The 18337-nt window shown below is 38.9% G+C and overlaps 1 protein-coding gene across 2 annotated transcripts in view; it reads right to left on the bottom strand.

The window, feature by feature from the left end:
* Positions 1-710: 710 nt before the first annotated feature.
* Positions 711-18337, bottom strand: part of CAPRIN1 (cell cycle associated protein 1) — a 33195-nt gene continuing 15568 nt past the window's right edge. The window contains exons 8-19 of one of the 2 annotated variants that reach the window (XM_062621945.1): positions 17109-17161; positions 16936-17022; positions 12162-12317; positions 11234-11342; positions 10703-10764; positions 8399-8509; positions 7696-7845; positions 7347-7497; positions 5282-5476; positions 3985-4085; positions 3114-3177; positions 711-1992 (exon numbers count right to left, since the gene is read on the bottom strand). In XM_062621945.1, coding sequence (XP_062477929.1) covers positions 1928-1992; positions 3114-3177; positions 3985-4085; positions 5282-5476; positions 7347-7497; positions 7696-7845; positions 8399-8509; positions 10703-10764; positions 11234-11342; positions 12162-12317; positions 16936-17022; positions 17109-17161 — 1304 coding nt within the window. In that variant the 3' untranslated portion in view covers positions 711-1927. The remainder of the gene's footprint in view (positions 1993-3113; positions 3178-3984; positions 4086-5281; positions 5477-7346; positions 7498-7695; positions 7846-8398; positions 8510-10702; positions 10765-11233; positions 11343-12161; positions 12318-16935; positions 17023-17108; positions 17162-18337) is intronic. The other variant, XM_062621946.1, reaches the window with a different exon arrangement.

Below are 18337 nucleotides of genomic sequence, written 5' to 3'. Positions count from 1 at the left end.
TTTCTCAGTACAAACATTTCTCATTTGTACTCTTCACACAGAACATGGGAAAGTGATAGTACCCCCTATTTGTATGGAGTTTCAGGTTATTTCACAACGAAGTCAAAATAGCTGACTACAAGTTCGGAAAGCTCAAGTTGTGATACAAAGTAGAAACGACCCTCTGAGTGAAAACAACCTTCAGTTTTGTATACAACAATTAAACAACATGTAGCTGTTCCTTAATTTCACCCTTCCACAGGTAGGAATTACCGGATGAGCAAAACTTAACATATATATAGCACTTTTCTTCTTGCATGTGCTATAGAATGCAACGTAACTACCAACACCTCTATGGAGGCAGCTATCAATATATTCTCCCCACTGCAGAGAGAGTGCATGTGCGCGAAAGGTAGGCACAAGTGATTTTTCCAAAGATTATATCACAAGTATGCAGTAAAACTTGAATAAGACTTGGTATTTTCCAGCTCCTAGTCTTATGCCATTTCTTTTATACATTGCTGCCTTGATGAAAAGGAAAAGTCCGTAGAAAGAAGTTCCCCAGAAATCACAGCTATTAGAATAAAATCGGAAACACAGGAGGTGCATTTACATGTAGTCAGGAAAAAAAGAGAATCTATCAGGGCAAAAAAAACCCCAAACAAAACGTTACGAAATGTCACCCCATCACATTAAACTTGTTTCAGTCGTTGAAAACCAGTGTTCCAGGATACAATTTTTATAAACATGTTTTATTTGTCTTGCTTATACCATTAGAACTGTAACTGCTGGCTGTCATTTCCCTTAAAAGGGGAAATCAATTCAAACACATACTGGTGCTTTTCAAAAGATAGCAATTAAAAGGGCAGCAGCAGCGGGCATTTGAGATTTCTTAAAACCTTCAAGGCTGCAGGAAAGACAAAAGGACATGTGACCAAAAGTGTTATGATTATCCATTAGAGATTTCCATCAGTACCGGCATCAGTTATTTAGGTGATAATACAGCAAGGTCAAGTATTAGTGACAGACAATGTGCAAGTCATAAGGAATGATAGAGAATACCAATCCTTACAAAAGTCATTGCTATCAAAGAAACTTAAAAAGTGTTTCAAAGAGAGAATCTAAATACTTCACATCAAATATACAGTGGCCATCCAGGTTTCCTCTCACATTTGTTGCAAAATTCTTTTGGAAATGCCAAATCAAAGCTTTTTTTCTTTTTTTCCATATTTTCTTTTCTTTTTAAAAATAATTACACAATTACATTAGCAGTTATGCAAGCGATCTTAAATCCTTAGCCACAGTGAACAGGGCCCTGGTGATGAGGAGTGCTGCAGCTAAGGGTGCTGCTTCTTTGTCAAGAGCTGGCTATAAGCCCAGTTGTCTGTTTAGGGAAATATGCATCATCACACACCTTTGAACTGTTCAGTGCTTCAACTGAGTATGAAAAAGCTGAAATGCACTTGCTCTGTCAAGCCACACTTCACCTTTTCCATCCTTTCATGGGAACGTTACGTTTTGTCAACTGCCATCACAGTAAATCTATGAATTTGCAGATTTTATACAAATTTGTTACATCACTTTCAAATGTCAGAAGTGAGTCTTTGCTTTTTTCCTTCCACTTCAGTTAACCATGGAGATTGGATCACCCTGAAAATTGCCTTTTTTTTTTGCTTACTCTTAGCAAGGGTGAGGAATCTGAATCTCATGTGCAAGGCTCAAGATGATGCTTAGGACAGAACATGCAGAGTAAACGTTGTTTCGTTCCTTTCAATATCCAGGTAATATAAAGCTGGCAACTGTAGTCCTGTCATTATGGGTAATGAAAATAGTCCCTTTACAACAAACTTCCTGTAAGGGAGAACAAATAGATAATAACTCTTCTGGTAACATGTATAGTACACTGGCCAGCGTGTTTTTGGCGTTTAATGTAATCCCGTGAATTCGTTTAATTCACTTGCTGAGCATTCATTTGAGGCATCCCTCTGTTTGGTCTTGGGGGCCCTCCACGACCTAGAAAACACAAAAAGGCTCTTGAATTTTGCATGAAGTCAGGTTATTTAAAGAAGAAACCTCCTAAAAACCCTGGTTTAAACTGTGTAAGAATCCCAGGTGTGTATCTAGACTACATACAGTTCTAAAAGCTCTTTCAAATCAAAACTCAACAGTGTACAACCTGTCTTTTACAGTTTTCAGCTTTATCCCAATACTTTCTTTCCCCGTAACTAAATGGAACCATTTGAAGTAAAAAACTTGCAGTCATGTAAGGCAATTATTTGTTTCACAGACAGTGGAATGTACAGCCTCAAGATGTCCTCACTGAGAAGGTGCTCTAGTGATAACTCTAGATTCCAAAGGAAATGCCTGCACTGAGACAGAATAAAGTCTCATCAAAAACCTACTAAAAAAAAAACAAACAAAAAAAACCCAAACTGGAAATAGGGTTGAAAATAAAATGCAGAAGTTCAACTAAAGCCTCATTATGTACGTGGGGGTTTTGTTTGGTTTTCGCAGACGGATACATGGCAAACTTATGACAACACACCCCTGTAAGCTAAATTCTGCAGGATCAGAGAACGTATGAGCATAGAGGGAAGTTTTGTATGCTTAGGTCAAGAAAGACCTCTGCAACAGATGCAGCAGCACATCCTTCAGTGCAACAGAGTAACATGCAATTCTGTAGGCTGACAGCTCAAGGCCAATGTCTGCTTTATAAGTAAGACTTACTTTGCAAGTTACTAATGCATGTAAGTAAGCAGATCTTAAGTCACGATAAAAAAAAACCAAACTTTAAGGCTTTCATTAATAAAAGGCAACTAAATAGTTCTGCTACATTTAAAGTATCAAAAGCAACTGTTGTTTTAACTTCTTGTCAAAGAATTCCTCATTTAACAGCTGACTTCCATCCCAAGTTCAAAGGATCACAGTGCAATTCTAGCCAGAAGGGACCTCAAGAGGTCCTCCAACCCTGATTCAAAAGCAGGGTCAGCTCCGATGTCAGAGGGAAGTAAGCTTATTCTTCAACTGTGACCTGCTGAATAAGGAGTAAGGTCACTTTTTAAGCCCAAAACTCCAGAAGCTGGAGCAAAACCTTCCATTCAACCCAAACCCATTATTCAGTACTCAGGAATTACCTCTAGGAGCTCCCCGAGGTCCACTTTGTCCAGAGCCACGTTTGAAATTCTGCTGATACCCATCCTGAAGCAAAGAAATGAATAAAGTTAAAACTTTAAACCTAACCTTTGGTTATGTTTCGGGAAGCCAATAAAATAAGGAGCTTTTCAAACAATATGCCCTGACAAAACACCTGTGACTTCAGCATATAGTATTTTATTGGTCTAAATTTGTACTAGAAAAATGAATTCTTATTCCTGCTAGTACCTTGTAGGTATAATAAAACATACAATGCCAAAATCTCTCTCCAATTACAGGTTACGCAGTTCAATATGAATAAGAAATGTAAATGCTTATTTAGTGTTCCAATTTTTCAAGCTACCCAGAGGTCAAACAGATTCATTTGCTGAAGGACCAGTCAATAAATGAAATGACATTTTAATGGCAGGATCAAAATGTCATCTCATTTGCTTACAAATACTTGTCTGGGCATATGCAGAGTTAAGACATCCTCCAGTCAGTCTAAGCTTTGCTCAAACTGAGCAGACTTCCTTCAGAACAACAAACTTCTACACAAATTTCAGAGTACCAGAAACAGGCAACCCCAAACAAACCTGAAAAGTTCATTTCAACAGATTTAAGTTTCCTTCTCACTTTAGAGTTCTTTATAATTCATGCAACCTTGCTCTACTTACTACACTAACTCCTTTAGAGAATAATCAGCCAAACAGTACATGTTTCCCAAGCATAATCAGCCATTCAATAGTCTATTTCTTTCTGTTTAGTATCTGATTTTTTTGTCTTTATTAGCAATAAAAAAAAGCCCTTGAGTGCTTTCACTGTGCTTTTTCATAGGTACTTCTAGACTGTCACAACACAATAGCAGCTTACCCGCTGGTAGTTTGAGTAATCCCGAGGAGCATTAAACTGGGGCTGCGTATAACCACTGTTTGGAGTGTTGGAAAAGGAAGGACGGTAGCCATCATATCCTCCTAAGGAACAGGGCACAAATCTTTCACTTGGAAATGATAACTTATTACTTTATGCTGCCATTTAAAGAAAAGCAGTAACAGCATTTTAACTAAACCTGAGGAAAAACCTTTAGTAAGTACAGTTTACCTGCAAGTCAAGCAAACATTAGTGCTAACAGTATTACAAGAATGAAGACATAGTAAGAACTGGGAGGAGGAAGCAGCAAGTCAATGCATTTCTCTAGTGATCTGAGGCTTTATTTACATATTCAATCCAGAGCTAAACATAATACTAGGATCTAAATGTACCAGCTGTGACCTGCAAGGCCACAACAGCCAACATGAGCAAGAAGCTGCTCCTGTGCCAAGCCTCTTACAAGTGCTGAGAACCATGTCCAAGGATGGCTCCAGTCCCAAGGATCTAATGCTGCAATCCAGATCAATTTTAAGCAGACATGTAGCAATCAACTGCATTCCCTACTACTCTCAGTTGTATTTTTATTGTACAGGTTTCTTATCTACTCTCCAAACACTTGAGAGGAAGAGAACGTGGCAAAAGCAGACAGCGCTGGACCCATTAGTCTAATCCCAGACTACCTGACAAGGAAAACACCTCTCTCCCCCATTTCAAAAGACACATCTTTGTAACATTGACAGCATCACACAGTAATCTCCAGGAATCATAACAGCTCTCATATTTATCCAGAACTACAGTTATCATTCCTCTGCTCCTGTTAATTCTCTCAGATTAATGACTTCTGGATGTCTGTGTTCTAGTATTTCCATATTATTCAACCTATCCTCAATATAAAACACAAAAGTCTAAAATACACTGCTTTTACCATAACTGAAAATAAAAAGCATTTCTGAAATATCAATTTGCATCTGAATGCCTCACTTGCTGGTTGTGAAACTGTTGGATACTTCTGTGCTTGCTTATACTTGCAGGACATGCCTAATCAAATTAACACTAAGCCTTCAGCACAGAACAGAGAAGAAAGATGCTTCTGCGTTACATTCTCCTAGGAAACCAAACCAAACACCTCAAATTTCAGTTAGCTAAAGCAAATGGATTTTTTTACTGCAAGTTTAAGTATCTTACAGAGCTACTATTACAGTATTAAAACAATGACAGGTTGGTTTAACACTTTTAACTTGACACTCTGCTTCCAGAAAGAAGTCAAAGTGAAACGAGTGAGTTTAACAAAGCTGTTTACCTCTAAATCCATTTGCCGGTCCCCTGTAACCGTTCATTAAGCCACGAGCCCCACGTGAGCCACCACGAGACACTCCTCGACTGTTGTAATAAGGCTGACTGTTCCGTGGAAATCCAGTGTTCTGTTGGGGAGGTTGCTGGTGGTTACCTGCCACTTGATGAGTCTGGTCCGGGGAACCATGGTAAGTACCAACCACTAAATTGGAATGGGGGACAGGGAGGAAGGGGGAGAAAATGAAGTATAAGAGTCTGCATTTATGTTCCCATATACAGACTTCACACACTCAACATTCAAATCCTCACCCATTCAAAGAAAAATCATTTGCAGAATTAAGTATCAAGCTTATTAGCCAGATATCCCACAATATTTAAACAACCTAAAACTGGTAGAGAGTTGATATGAGTCAGCATTAAGAAGTACCTAGCGTAAAGTCAACAGCAAGTATTCCTCATACAGGGGCAATTTTCCTGTGTTATTTCAAACCCTTTAAAAATCAACAACACATGCTCTAGGGGCAAAAAAACCCACCCCAGTTACAAGTAAGTTAACTCACTTCTGTAACTTTCTCCCTTCTGAACTGGCAGAAAGCCACCAAGAAATACTTGCTCTCACCAACTAAATTCTCTCTCTCAGCTGTGCTAAGGTGGGATTGATGGGAACATTTTAACCAAGCTGATGTTTTGACTGCATACAAGCTGGGGGAGGCAAGAACAGGATGGACAACTTGAGATTATATGTGCTTTGAAGTACGACTACCTCTTTGAAGTAAGGTATGCCACAACATATTCACAGGAATCACTGGATTACAAAAGCAATCTGAGGATTACAGGCTCAGTAAGCGCAATAAAAGATTAATTCTGTATGTAAGAGCAAAACAGCTGTAAAATGTAACCTGATACTAAATGCTGAAGGAAGATCTCACAATTTGTGAGCAGGAAGTGCCTCTCATTTGCAGAAAGTCTCCCAACAGGGAACGCAACTTTCTGTCTACCCCATTCATCACAGAGTGCTGTGGAACTTACGCAGATACTCCCTTCTCCCAGCTTCCCACTGACTCTTGTGGAATGCATGAAATGGCCATCCTTTGGGGTGTTTACTGTCTGCAGGTTTTGTTCTAAAGCCATCGCATTTTCTGTGTCTCATGAGTTCCCTTTACTGTTACACTAAGTTTAGCATTTAATACTGCATGGCCCACCTTCCACACCAGCACTCCCCAGATTGTCTTTCTGCCTTGCAGTGTAATATGGCTCAAAACCCATAGAGATAAAAAATGAAACTTGGTTCTCCCTCTTCTTATCCACCCATCCCAGTATCACAACCTACAAGGCAGATTTCAAGATCATAATCAGTTGAGAAAAAGGACTGGTCTCCTTTTCCTCACTCCATGTCTGGTAGTTAGCACTTCACCCTTTGTCATCTCTTTTCTGTGTCCTTCACTCAAAATCCCCCTCTGCATCTGCACATTTTATCTCGGTGGAAAATGAGGAAGTACTGGGAGAAGAATAGCTTTGTACATAGACTTTATTTTACTGTTTGTTGCCAAGTTGGAAAGCATTTTGCCTGCTGATTTCAAACCATGTCTAACCGGTTTTAGCTAACAAAAAGGTCTAGATCTTTGTGAACCTTCCATCATCTGTCAGAACCAATCTGTATTTGTTCTCAATTCTAGCTTACTATTTCCTTTTTGAAATGTCATATCATATGGTACAATCTTTTTTAAGCATTCAACCTTAACACCAGCAGAGCAAGTCCTCCACTATACTGCTTTCATCTTTAGAACAATCCTTAATCCTGTTCATGTTTGGGTTTTTTTTTTTAACCCACATAAAACTGAACCAACCAATTCTTTAACAGCTGGCAAGATGTATACTGAATTTCAACCCCAGCTGGGCATTCACACCGAGCCAGAATAACAAACTCCAGTATTACTGAGGGGAAGGCTTTCAAGACTAGACATTTGAGAATGTGTGACATGTTTTGCAACATCATCTAGGACCTCACACCCTGATGATCACCTGCTTTACTGAGGCTACTGCCATTTTAGTTTTTGCTAAAGTAACCTTACCCGTCTGGAGTTGCTCTTGCTGAAGATCTGATTGTTCTACTTGGTGAGGCTGATTGGAGAAACTCTGGTTGTAACTGGCCTGGTACTGGTTTTGCTGCTTAAGGGTTTCTGGCTCATTAACAGGAGGAACGGGTGCATTCATGTTGAATACCTACAACGTGAGAAAAACAGCTCTTTGGTCCAATTCACTTCTTAAAATTCTTCATTGCATCATATAAAGAATTATCCAAGTCTGGCAAATGTGAATAACCAAAGACTATTCTACGTAATTACAAGACTGATTCCACTGTTTGTACAGAAAAAGAATGACTATCAAAATAAAGGAACTCTATACTGATCTACTACTTACTGTTTGCATGGATTGGAATGGAGCTGCATTAACATTGATTCCGCTGCTATGCAAAGGCTTGCTAGATCCAGCCTGGAACACCTGTGGCTGGGATGCAGTGGGAAGTGATGATGATGACGGGGTCTGGTCTGCATTCAGTGACATTGAAGCCTAACAATTAAAACACACAACATTTAAGCAGCTTTTGCATAATACTACATAATTTTACTTAAAACCCTTACTTTAAAAAACCCAAAACACCACATAAAAAAGTGACAACCCTCATATTCACCTCAAGAAATGAGTATTTTCTACTTCAGCTGAACAGCCTCATCACAACAGCTTAATGGGAGAACATAAATCTACCAGTCTTCTCCTCCATTAACTTGAAACACAACTAGAAAAACTCGAGGGGGGAATGAACAAGGTTTCTGGGCTAAACGCTAGCCAACGTATAAAACATAAATCACATTTCTTAAGCCAACAACACTGATGCTCACGTTGGCATCTAACTAAACAATCTTGTTTATTACAAGTCTTGCTATGAAGGAGTAACTGGTCACAGATAGCTTCAAAATGTTGAAATTACATGGAACTGAAGCAGTCCTATCTACAGGTGACTGAGAATTAAAAGCCACATCTTTATTTACAGAGAACCATAGACTAACATTTGATCCCACCTGCAAGCAAAGTCCTTCCCACCCCCTGTGAGATCAAGACTTGCCTGAATCTGGTCAATTGATTCTTTCTGTGGCCGTTGCTCTGTTGTGTGAGAAGGCTGATACATGGGTTGGGAGGCTGTATATCCCTCACTTGTAGAAGAAACCAAGGGCACCTGATAAAATAAACCCCAAAAGCCAGCTGATGCTCACACACAGTTTTAGTAAGAGTATCAGCTCTAGAATTAGCACTCTCAAGTCTCTATTCCAGCAAATCTTTACAACTATTATAAATTAAAGACTGTTTTAACAAGTAAGAGATTTAACCACCTCATCTTGACATGTATTCTAAACATGTCACACCATCCGCCCCCTGCCACAGTGTATTCTGTGGCTATTTCTCAACTGGCTGGACATGTATTTGCTTCTACTAAAGAATATCCTTTTCCTCATTTCCCTACACAATCCTAACCACAATAACAGTAAGCATGGGAAAAGAAAGACAGGAATATACAGCAGTGTAAATGGGAGAACTCCAGGCTCATAGAGCAATTGAGAAGGGCTGCTTTCCAGTGGACTGGATTTGCTCATTTTACAGCCTTTGCTCCTCTGCACAGAGTCCAGTGAAAACTCTAACCAGCAAAGTAGAGGACTTTGCATTTAAGGCTATCAAGGACTTCAAGAGGCAACTGATAACAACTGGTGGGTGTGTTCACATCACCTTGCTGAGCATTCAAAAGCTAAGAGGTACAGTAAGCTATTGCTTGTAATATCCCAAAGAGAATCACTGGCAGCACTGCTTGGGGTAAGGAAAGCAAGGAAGAAAAACCCCACAGATATCATCAGCAGTAAAATAAAAGTTGGTGCAGAGAGAATTCTCTGCCAAAAAGAACAGCCTACACTTACAAAACAAAACTGCCAAGAATGCTACCACTTCAGCAGGTACATACACAGGAAACCAAAGGGAAAAAAAAGAACCACATTCCTGTTTCTGTACAAATAAATGACTTAAAACTTGCAGATCTAATCTGGACAAGATAAAGCAAGCAAGTAACACTATTCTTACTCGGAGATAAAAATCTGGATAGATTGTGTCTTTTGCTTTTCAAATATCTACAGGATCAGACTTACTACTTGAGACCAGCAGAGTCCCTCAGAGGTGCCACATATGCTCAATTCAAAATCAGGAAGTTCCTTATCACTAGACAGTTCAGTATTAAGCTGGCATAGTTTAATGAAAAGGTGAATACATCATTTATACAATGCAGCAGCAAGTTTAAGAGATGCTACTTTAACAGGAGTTTTGGGAAAGCTCAGCTGAAAGCAGCATTGAAGCTCAATCTGAGTGCTCTACAACTCCAGTATTAAAGTAGTATCCAAGCAAGCAACTGGGACTAAATCCTTAATAGAACACAAACTATACAGTTAATCCATTAAATCTATTTGTGGTGACACCCACTTGACAGATACAGACTGCCCTGGAACCAAGTTATTTTGGTTTTGGTATTTCTGTTGCAAAGAAGCAAATACAGGACAACTTATTCTAGCTAAATTAAAAATACTACTACACATGGTTTCACACAAAAAAAAACACTGCTAGAGAAAGACTGACACATCTAATTATTACTTCATCTTGCACAGAATGCACAGAGAAGCCTCAAGTTAAACTGCTATGTTAGAGTAGAACTACAGAAAGCAGATTTCCAAAGTCCTTTCTCTCAATCATGCAAAACCACACTTAAAATTCACCACTGTCACATGGAATACAGATTGTAAGTGATGTCAGCCTAACACACAGGCAAGTGGAAGCCAATTTGTGAAATGAAAATCACATCCACACACTAAATTTGAAGGCTGGGGTGGGCTCCATAGACTGAAAGAACTGGTAACTGCTGAGAAGTCCACACACTAGGCCATTAGAATGAGCAGCACAAAGCTTCTGTGTTTGTGCCTTCCAGTTTAAGAGGCCTCAAATTAGAAGTGCAGTTCCTCAGGAAACTCATACTTCACCCTTGAATCCAGCTGTTTGCCAAAGAGGAAAATCACAGAATAGTTATGGTTGGAAAGGACCTTAAGATCATCCAGTTCCAACCCGCCTGCCATGGGCAGGGACACCTCACACTAAACCATGCCACCTAAGGCTTCATCCAACCTGGCCTGATAAGACTCCATTATGGAAGATACTCAAATGTCTGCATAGCACAAAAAACTGGATATAATGATGTTTATATGCAACAATGCTGAAGAGACAGTGGAGATCAGAAATCAGAACCTCAGCTTTGAGTTTCTCATATAATTAGGAACTCAATCCTACTGTAGTATCAATCAAGCCTGAAATAAATGTAAATACGATTTGCTAAACATTTTACCTGTGTAGCTTCTGGTTGCACAGGAACTTGATTAGGCTGGGCAAGTCTTGACTCGGCATGAACTGAAGTAAAATAAGTTTACTTACTACATAGCACAATCAAACCTTTCACAGAACAGCACTGCCATCTTTTCTAATTCAGTTATTTGAGAGCTGATCATCATAAAAATGATTATCTCCTAGCATGGCCAAGCTATCCTTAAAATTCCAATTACAATTTCCATGCAAAGTTATTTCCAATTACCCAAACCCATCCAACATCTCCAAAAGATTACACAAAACTCTTATTTCGCCCATTTAAAAAATATTGAAGATGTTCCACCTTCCCAAGCAAAACCTAGAAGCAAGTGAAAATCAGAAGCCTACAGTGTTCTTTAAAAGTACAATCACATTTCTGATAAATAATAATACAGCACTCTGAAAGTGTATTTTTACTGAGGACCCTTCTACTATGTAGTAGCAACTGAAGCATTTCTAATAGGTGACCTGCAGGCTTCCCCAGTATTTATGTTTAGGATTTACCATTACAAACCTGGAGGGCAAACCATTTGTGGCATGTCCAAATTCTGTGCTGGATTCATGGGCTGTGCAGACACAATAGCAGGATCAAGTGTTTGGTTCTCAAACTCCAGCATAGAGTCCTAGGGAAAAACATAAAATCAAATCTAATCCAATTTATTGTATTTCAGAAATATTCAGAACACAGAAATGGCCAGGTCCCAGTAAAGAGGTTTATTTCACAGTTAAACAATTGCTGGGTTAACCATTTTAATCAAGATATTAAGCCCTTCAAAAACATATTTATTACATTGAAAATTCAGTTAATTTATACATTAACTGAGAAAAAGATAGCTGGAGGGAGATTTTAATGGCCAGACAGAATAGGTGGCAAACTGTTCTTTATTCTTTATCCCAAATTACCCCTTTGTAGGAAGAAACAAAAGGAACAGAAGAAGTGGATGCCTCATTTGTTACTAAGATGTCTGCTCTTTTTGTGAAGGAGAGGCTTTTTCAGATACAACCATTATCTTCCAATGTTTTCCTAGCTGTTCTAGCGTTTTGGAGGGAGCCTTCAAGAAGCAACCCAAAAACTACTGTCTTTACATGTAAAGTTTTTCATAACACAAAATTTACAACTACAATAGAGAAGGGATCTTTTACAGCTGGTCTCACTTCAGCACAATACACAATGGCTCCCAGTGATGCACAGCTTTCTGCCTCCTCTGTAGACTTAACACAGACAAGGACCAAATAGCTAAATAACCTTCTAGTTGTACTTTGACAGCAGTACAGATGTGCAGGCTTTGGATGAGATCTTGCCATACAGCACTAACACTGTCTGCAAGACCACTGTATCTTTCAAATGAACTACAGGAGACTCTTTAAATCATGCCTAACAGCCAGGAAGTGCTGTTTTCTTTCTTTGGTTCCAACTTCACAGTAGGGTGGGTTCATCATACCTGCATGAAGTTATACGGGCCCTGCATCTGCGCCATAAGGTCCTGTACTCGCTGTCTTCTAACAAGAGGATCTGCTTGAGCCACAGTAGTGAGCGTGTGAGGTTCAGGAACTGGAGGAGATGTAGCTTGTGTCTGTTGCTGCAGCGAATTTACAACCTAACAAGAAAAAAGCAAGCAACTGCAATTTCAGCTTAAGGGAACATTGCACAGAAGTGACTCAGTAGGTCTTGAAATTTATGGCTATTGCCTAATTCGTTATGGATGTAATTACTATAGTGTTCTTGAAGAAAAATACTACATCCTCCTACAGTCATGCCAATACTGGTGGCCAGCTACTGGTCTGAGCACTTAATAGGATTAGAAAGTCCAGACTGTGCTCTATTTTCTTTCCATCTACTCTATTCCCCATTAAGAACAGTGCTAACAAAAAATTGTTCAATATTATGGGGGTTTCTTTTAGAGCAGGTTTTCAGACAGCAATTATCACCATTTGGATATTTAAAGTCGGGGAAGATTAAGTTTCAGATATATGCACAGGTGGAGAACAATTATTGTCTCCTACATCTTTGGTAAATGTAAGTACAGTCAGAATTTTTTGATCTTTTAAAGACTTCAAACTTTAAGTTTTCACAGCCACCTCTAGGCCACATTCTCAAATGTCATTCTAGCTAGCTGATTTATGCTCTCAGAGAACAGCAGGCAGCATTGCATGATAGAAAGATTGCAAGACAGCACCGTGGGGGGACACCAGAAGCCCAGAAGCAGAAGCAAAACTCATAGTGAGCAGGAAAGCTCAGATTTACTGGCTGTATTCCAATACGGCGCACAAACAAAGGTACAACGAAGAGCAACATGCTTTCAAATACCACCTTATCAAAGACAGCAGAGCAACCAGGAAAGCTGAACATGAGCATCTAAAAACATCCATCATCAAACAGCTTGCAAACAGATAGTTACAAAGACAGCTGAGCTGCTCAAAGTTGCGTTTTAATGTTCCTAATAAGTTTTGCTCTCTAGGCAACTCCCGTTACATGAAGAACAGTTTTCAGTTTGCATTCATGTCAACAACTGTCCTTTAAAAAGATAATTGTCAATAACTTATCTATCACTTTTGCACTCCCATGAGCTTTTAATTATTAATCATCTTCCAGATAAACAGGCAAGCCTTAAACTTACAATTGCACAAGATACAAATGAGCATAAATGCACCTGAAGTTCCAAATACTTCTGTAAAAGATCTGGTTTCTAATTAGAACACCACCTCACAAGCTCCAATGACTCTTTCTTTAACCAAATCCCTACCCATCTGTAATAGAAAATTAAGAAGCAATAAAAAATAACTAAACTAAAACACAGCCACAACGTACATTCCTCTTTAAGATCCCCTTCAGATCCATATCTCCAGTATGAGCCATGCAAAGAGAAGCAGTTTGACAATTCCCATGGATGTACATCCTAAGGCTTTCCACACTGGAAAACAAGCACAACTGCCCTGCTGTATTACAGTCCCCAAACTTCAAATGATGGACTGCTTTCAAACTAGGAACTAAGCCCTGTAAGTGGATTTTTCTTCCCCCTGACAATGTTACTTAGAGCACACATCTACACCTCTTGCACATTACAAAGTCCAATAATGAAAGTAAAGCAACAATGCAAGCCAGGTGACTGGGTGAAACTTGAAAGGTCAAACCAGCAGCTACTCATCTCCAACAACATTATTGCCAAAACCATTCTCTATTTAAGCACCATCATTCAACTTACGAAGCCCAAGTCATTTGTAAGAATTCAGTACCTGGAATAACCAAGAAAACAGAACAGGGATAAAAAAATCTAATATTTTCCTTTTTCACCAATAGTACTGTACTAACTTCACATGGTGCTTGATGTATTACATTTTCTTTTGAAAACATCTTTTTTTTAATGGCAAAAGGAACTGTTTAGGGCCTATTCCTTTAGTCTTATTACCACTACCAGGTACTTTGACTTATTATAATCATAGTAGGATGAAACTACTACAAAAATTTCAAGTTTTACATATTAAGTAGCCAATGGACAGGCTGTAGTTCTAAAGTTACCAGCTTTCTAACTGTCTGCTACATGAAAATGGTGCAGAGACAACTCAAATGTAAGGATCCTTATTCAAAATGCAAATTATTACCCAACCATACATCTCCATTCATCTCAGAGCCACAGCAGCAAGGTGAAACTTTTGAGAGCTGAACCTCTGCAGAACATATTTGACTCATCAAATTGCATGCTCACCTCTTGACACCCTGCCCCTTGACATTCTCAAGGCAGAGCTGCCCAGACGCAATCAGAAGAGAATAACAGGGTATAAAGAAGGCCAGGGGGCAAAGAAAAAGGAAAAATAAACCCAGAAGTTTAATGAGACCACAAACCAACCAGAATGAATTTTTATTCTGGCAGTCCCAGAACAGTTTCCAATTCCACACAAAGCACACACGTCCATCCAACCAAGGTTCCATAACCTAAGACAGACAGAACTTTGTATTCAAGCAGATTCAGGTACATCTTACAAAAGAAACAGTTAAAAAACAATAGAAATCAATCAAACAGAAAAGCTAACAACAAAAATCTCCACAACCAAACCCCTGCTGTTACCAATAAAGGGCATCTTCACCAAAACTAAAACATGATATAATCCAACTGCAAATATGCTCAGAAAAAGTCACAAGCAAATTCCTTCATGTAAAACTTCAGGAAGGCCCATACAGAAATGTCATTGTGAGACACCATCACTTCTTAACCTACAAACAAAGCATATCCCAGCAATCTTGAATGCATTACATCCACTCATGGGTTACTGAAAGACAAGTCTGTGATAGCCTTCCCCCTTTCACAAACAGTTATGGAAGTCTTCTGCTTAAATGTTCTCTTTCAGCTTCCAAAATTAACAGCTATCGTTCCCAGCTCTTATTATACTGACACCACAACCACCTCAAGCTGACAAAGGCTCTATACAATGTATATCATCATCTTCCCTAAGGACAATTCAGCTGCATTCCCATGAGAAATGGGATTTTGCTGGCAGTAAGAACAGCAAGAGTAATTTCAAAGACACTCTCAATTTCCCCTTTTTGTGTTAAATCTCAGAAAATAGGGTTCTTAATTACGAAGAAGCAATCTCTAACTCCAAATTGCTCATTTATACATAGTCCAACAAATCTGGACAGGAAGGACAACTGAAGTGTATATTCTTTTGTATTATATTGTTCTACGAAAACAAAGCCAATATAATCTAGATTTAGCTGACTAGTAAAGACGTGTGGAAAACTGCAAGTTTCTGAGATCAATCTGACACAAAACTAAAACCTGAATTCTTTGACCACACCAACACGGTTAACACGTATTATTATTATTCCCATTAGGAAGGGTCTGAGTTTTCAGTTGTGCAATATACAGCCTTGCAGTTTAAGAGCAGAGGGAAGCACAACAGGCTTTGAGCATTAGGATGTGTTCTATACTCTTAATCTCTTCATCCGTGCTACTCATATGAAGAACTACAGAGAACCAAACGTCCAAGATACTCTGGGCACTTGGTAAAAACACAGACGTAATTTGGGTGTAAGTCAAGACAGACTGAAGCCAATCTTCAGTTTTTAAAGAGATTTCTTAAATCGCATTCAATAGCAGTGTTACTTTAGGGGTTTTGAAGTAAGGAAATGGAATACTATGACAAGGTACTATCAAAATCAATCATTTGCATCCATAGCAAAGTTCTAGAAGCCTCACACCCATCCTAAGTGCTACTACATCTCTTAATGGTCTTCGACACCATCAGATACGAATTTCAGCCAGACTGACTGTAAAATCAGACAAGCAGATAATCAGATCAAAATGACTGCTCTCTTTTCCACCACCTGAAGATATGACAAACACTTCACACATGAATGAGCCTGAAGACACAACAGAACAGTTAAAAAAACTGACCATCTCTAATTTGCTGCTGCAGAGACTAAACTGAATCAAAACTTCAGTCTCCAGCACCTGAAAGATGCTGCTCATACCTATTCCTACCAGACAGATACAACTCAAGTTCCAACACACCAAACATTTGAATGACTCCATGTGACTTGTCCTTTCCAGCACATGAAGAACATGAATTTAAGTATAGTAAGATGATGGACTTGTACATGTAGTTAAGTCTACAGTCTAAATTACTAAACCGGGAATGGATCCCAATAGCAACACACCACAAACATCACAAGCGAACAATCACTCAACCACAAAGGAGCAGCAAGTTAAATACTTGAAGAAACATAGTTCCTGAAAGCAGGGATGTACATACAAGCATATTTTAACATCAAATTATGTGCATAGGCAATCCAGAGTAGGTATTAGTTGAGATACTAATTTTCAGCTCTCTCTCCATGGAACTGCTCAATGAAACAGACAACTATGCCATGCTGTCAGCAGCTTTGTAGATAAACTTAAGTTCCACATTTGCAGCAAAGTTACCTTAAAAAAAGTCTAAAAACCACAAATCTTCAGTCTTTTTAAGCCTATGACTTTCACGTTCCATTCTGCAAGCAAGCGGCTACTGAACAAAAGCAAGCTCTCTGCAAACTTAGCCAAACTGGGTACTCCTGAGCTAAATATGTAATTGAAGGGTGAGTAGTGAGTCGAAGCCTACTTAAATGTATGTATTTTTACAGATACTGGGGAAGAAAGAGTGCAATACTAAAACCTATCATGAATTGTGAGTCAGCGGAAACAGGGATTGCAATTTTACCTGCAGTACACAAGATCTTACCTCAACCGTTTCAACTGTCCACTCATCTACCTGTTCCTTCTCACTACTGCTGAACTGAGCCTCTGCCATGAATTGTCTGTTTACATACTAAAATAAAAATAAGAAAGGGTATGAAAGTAAAAGTAAGTGGCATTAAAGCTATACAAAATGACAGTCTTTCCAGTGAGTAATACCTCAGTTGATTCCACTTCAGTTGGTTCAGTAAATTCTTCCGCCGGATCAGGTTCTGCAAGAAAAATGTACCATTTAGGTGAAAAACACCCACGCTGCAGACAGAGAAGATGCAAAATGATGAAAAGATCTTTCCCACTAAAAGTGGAATTTTGAAGAAGTCTGATGCTTTTTTGTAGTAGTCATTTATCAAAAAACATGTACTTTAAAGAACTGTTCTGGACTATCAGCACACAGAAAGTGCAGTTAGGCAGAAGAATGAACAGACACACATCTACTCCTGAGTGATAGTAATAGCTAGTGTTAGAAGCTCACTGTATATTAAGGAATGAGTCCCTTTATTACACATCTTCAAGGGGATAGGATGTTGATTACAGATCTGAAATTAGAGCCTCAATATTGAGTCAATACTTGACTTGCAGTTAAGTATCTGCTGGGTTCAGAAGCAAACCTAATGCTACAAAGTACATAAAAACTTTTGTCTCAGAATGAAGAAAGCAAAAATACCAAGACATGAACAGAGAATCACCAAAGCAAAGATTCTCAGATGTCTGAATTAAACAGGAAAAAAAGCCTCTTTAAATTCTTGCTATGAAGAGTTATGTTCAGCTATCCTGAATTTCAGTTCTCTCCACAACATATTCAAAAAGGAGAAAAGGTCATGAATGTTCTTCTTAAGCTTGGTACCATATTCTAGAGTTTAAGCATGTCAGCATCCTGTTTGCTCCAAAACCTCTTCCCTCCTAACAAAAGATTAAACTGGTATGAACCACCAAAAAATAGAAAAGACTCAGGCAATCAGAACTTTAATGTTTTATCATTTTAATAGCAAGGATGAAAAAAAAATGGTTTATAAATCACACTGATAAAACTCTACAGAAAAACAGAAAAGAGTTGCTGGCAATATTTTCATTTGCAGAAACCTGCTTCTAAGTAATTTCCCTGTTAGCCTGAGTTCTTATTTCAGCAAATGACGTATTGCAGTCAAATGCTGAAATAAGTATTCAAAAGCAAGTACTAAGTGACTCTGCTCCCTCAGCCAGCTGACGCTCTGCAGTTAGAACGCTCAGCCCTTCCTTGCACATGACGGAAGACATTTACGATGTGATCATTAGGAAGGATTAGCCCCTCCAAAGTAGCAGCTGGCAGGAGTAGCCTTACAGAACCCTTCTGGAACACAGCTCTGCTTTTCTCTCCTCATGGCTCAAGAGCAGGGCTGAGTAACTGGCTG

The sequence above is a fragment of the Pezoporus occidentalis genome, unplaced genomic scaffold (genome assembly GCF_034315485.1).
Source record: "Pezoporus occidentalis ecotype Australia unplaced genomic scaffold, CSIRO_AGI_Poc_V1 ctg236, whole genome shotgun sequence".
Taxonomy (NCBI): Eukaryota; Metazoa; Chordata; class Aves; order Psittaciformes; family Psittacidae; genus Pezoporus; species Pezoporus occidentalis.
Note: the sequence above shows the minus strand (reverse complement) of the source record. Positions and strands in the feature narration are given on the sequence as shown.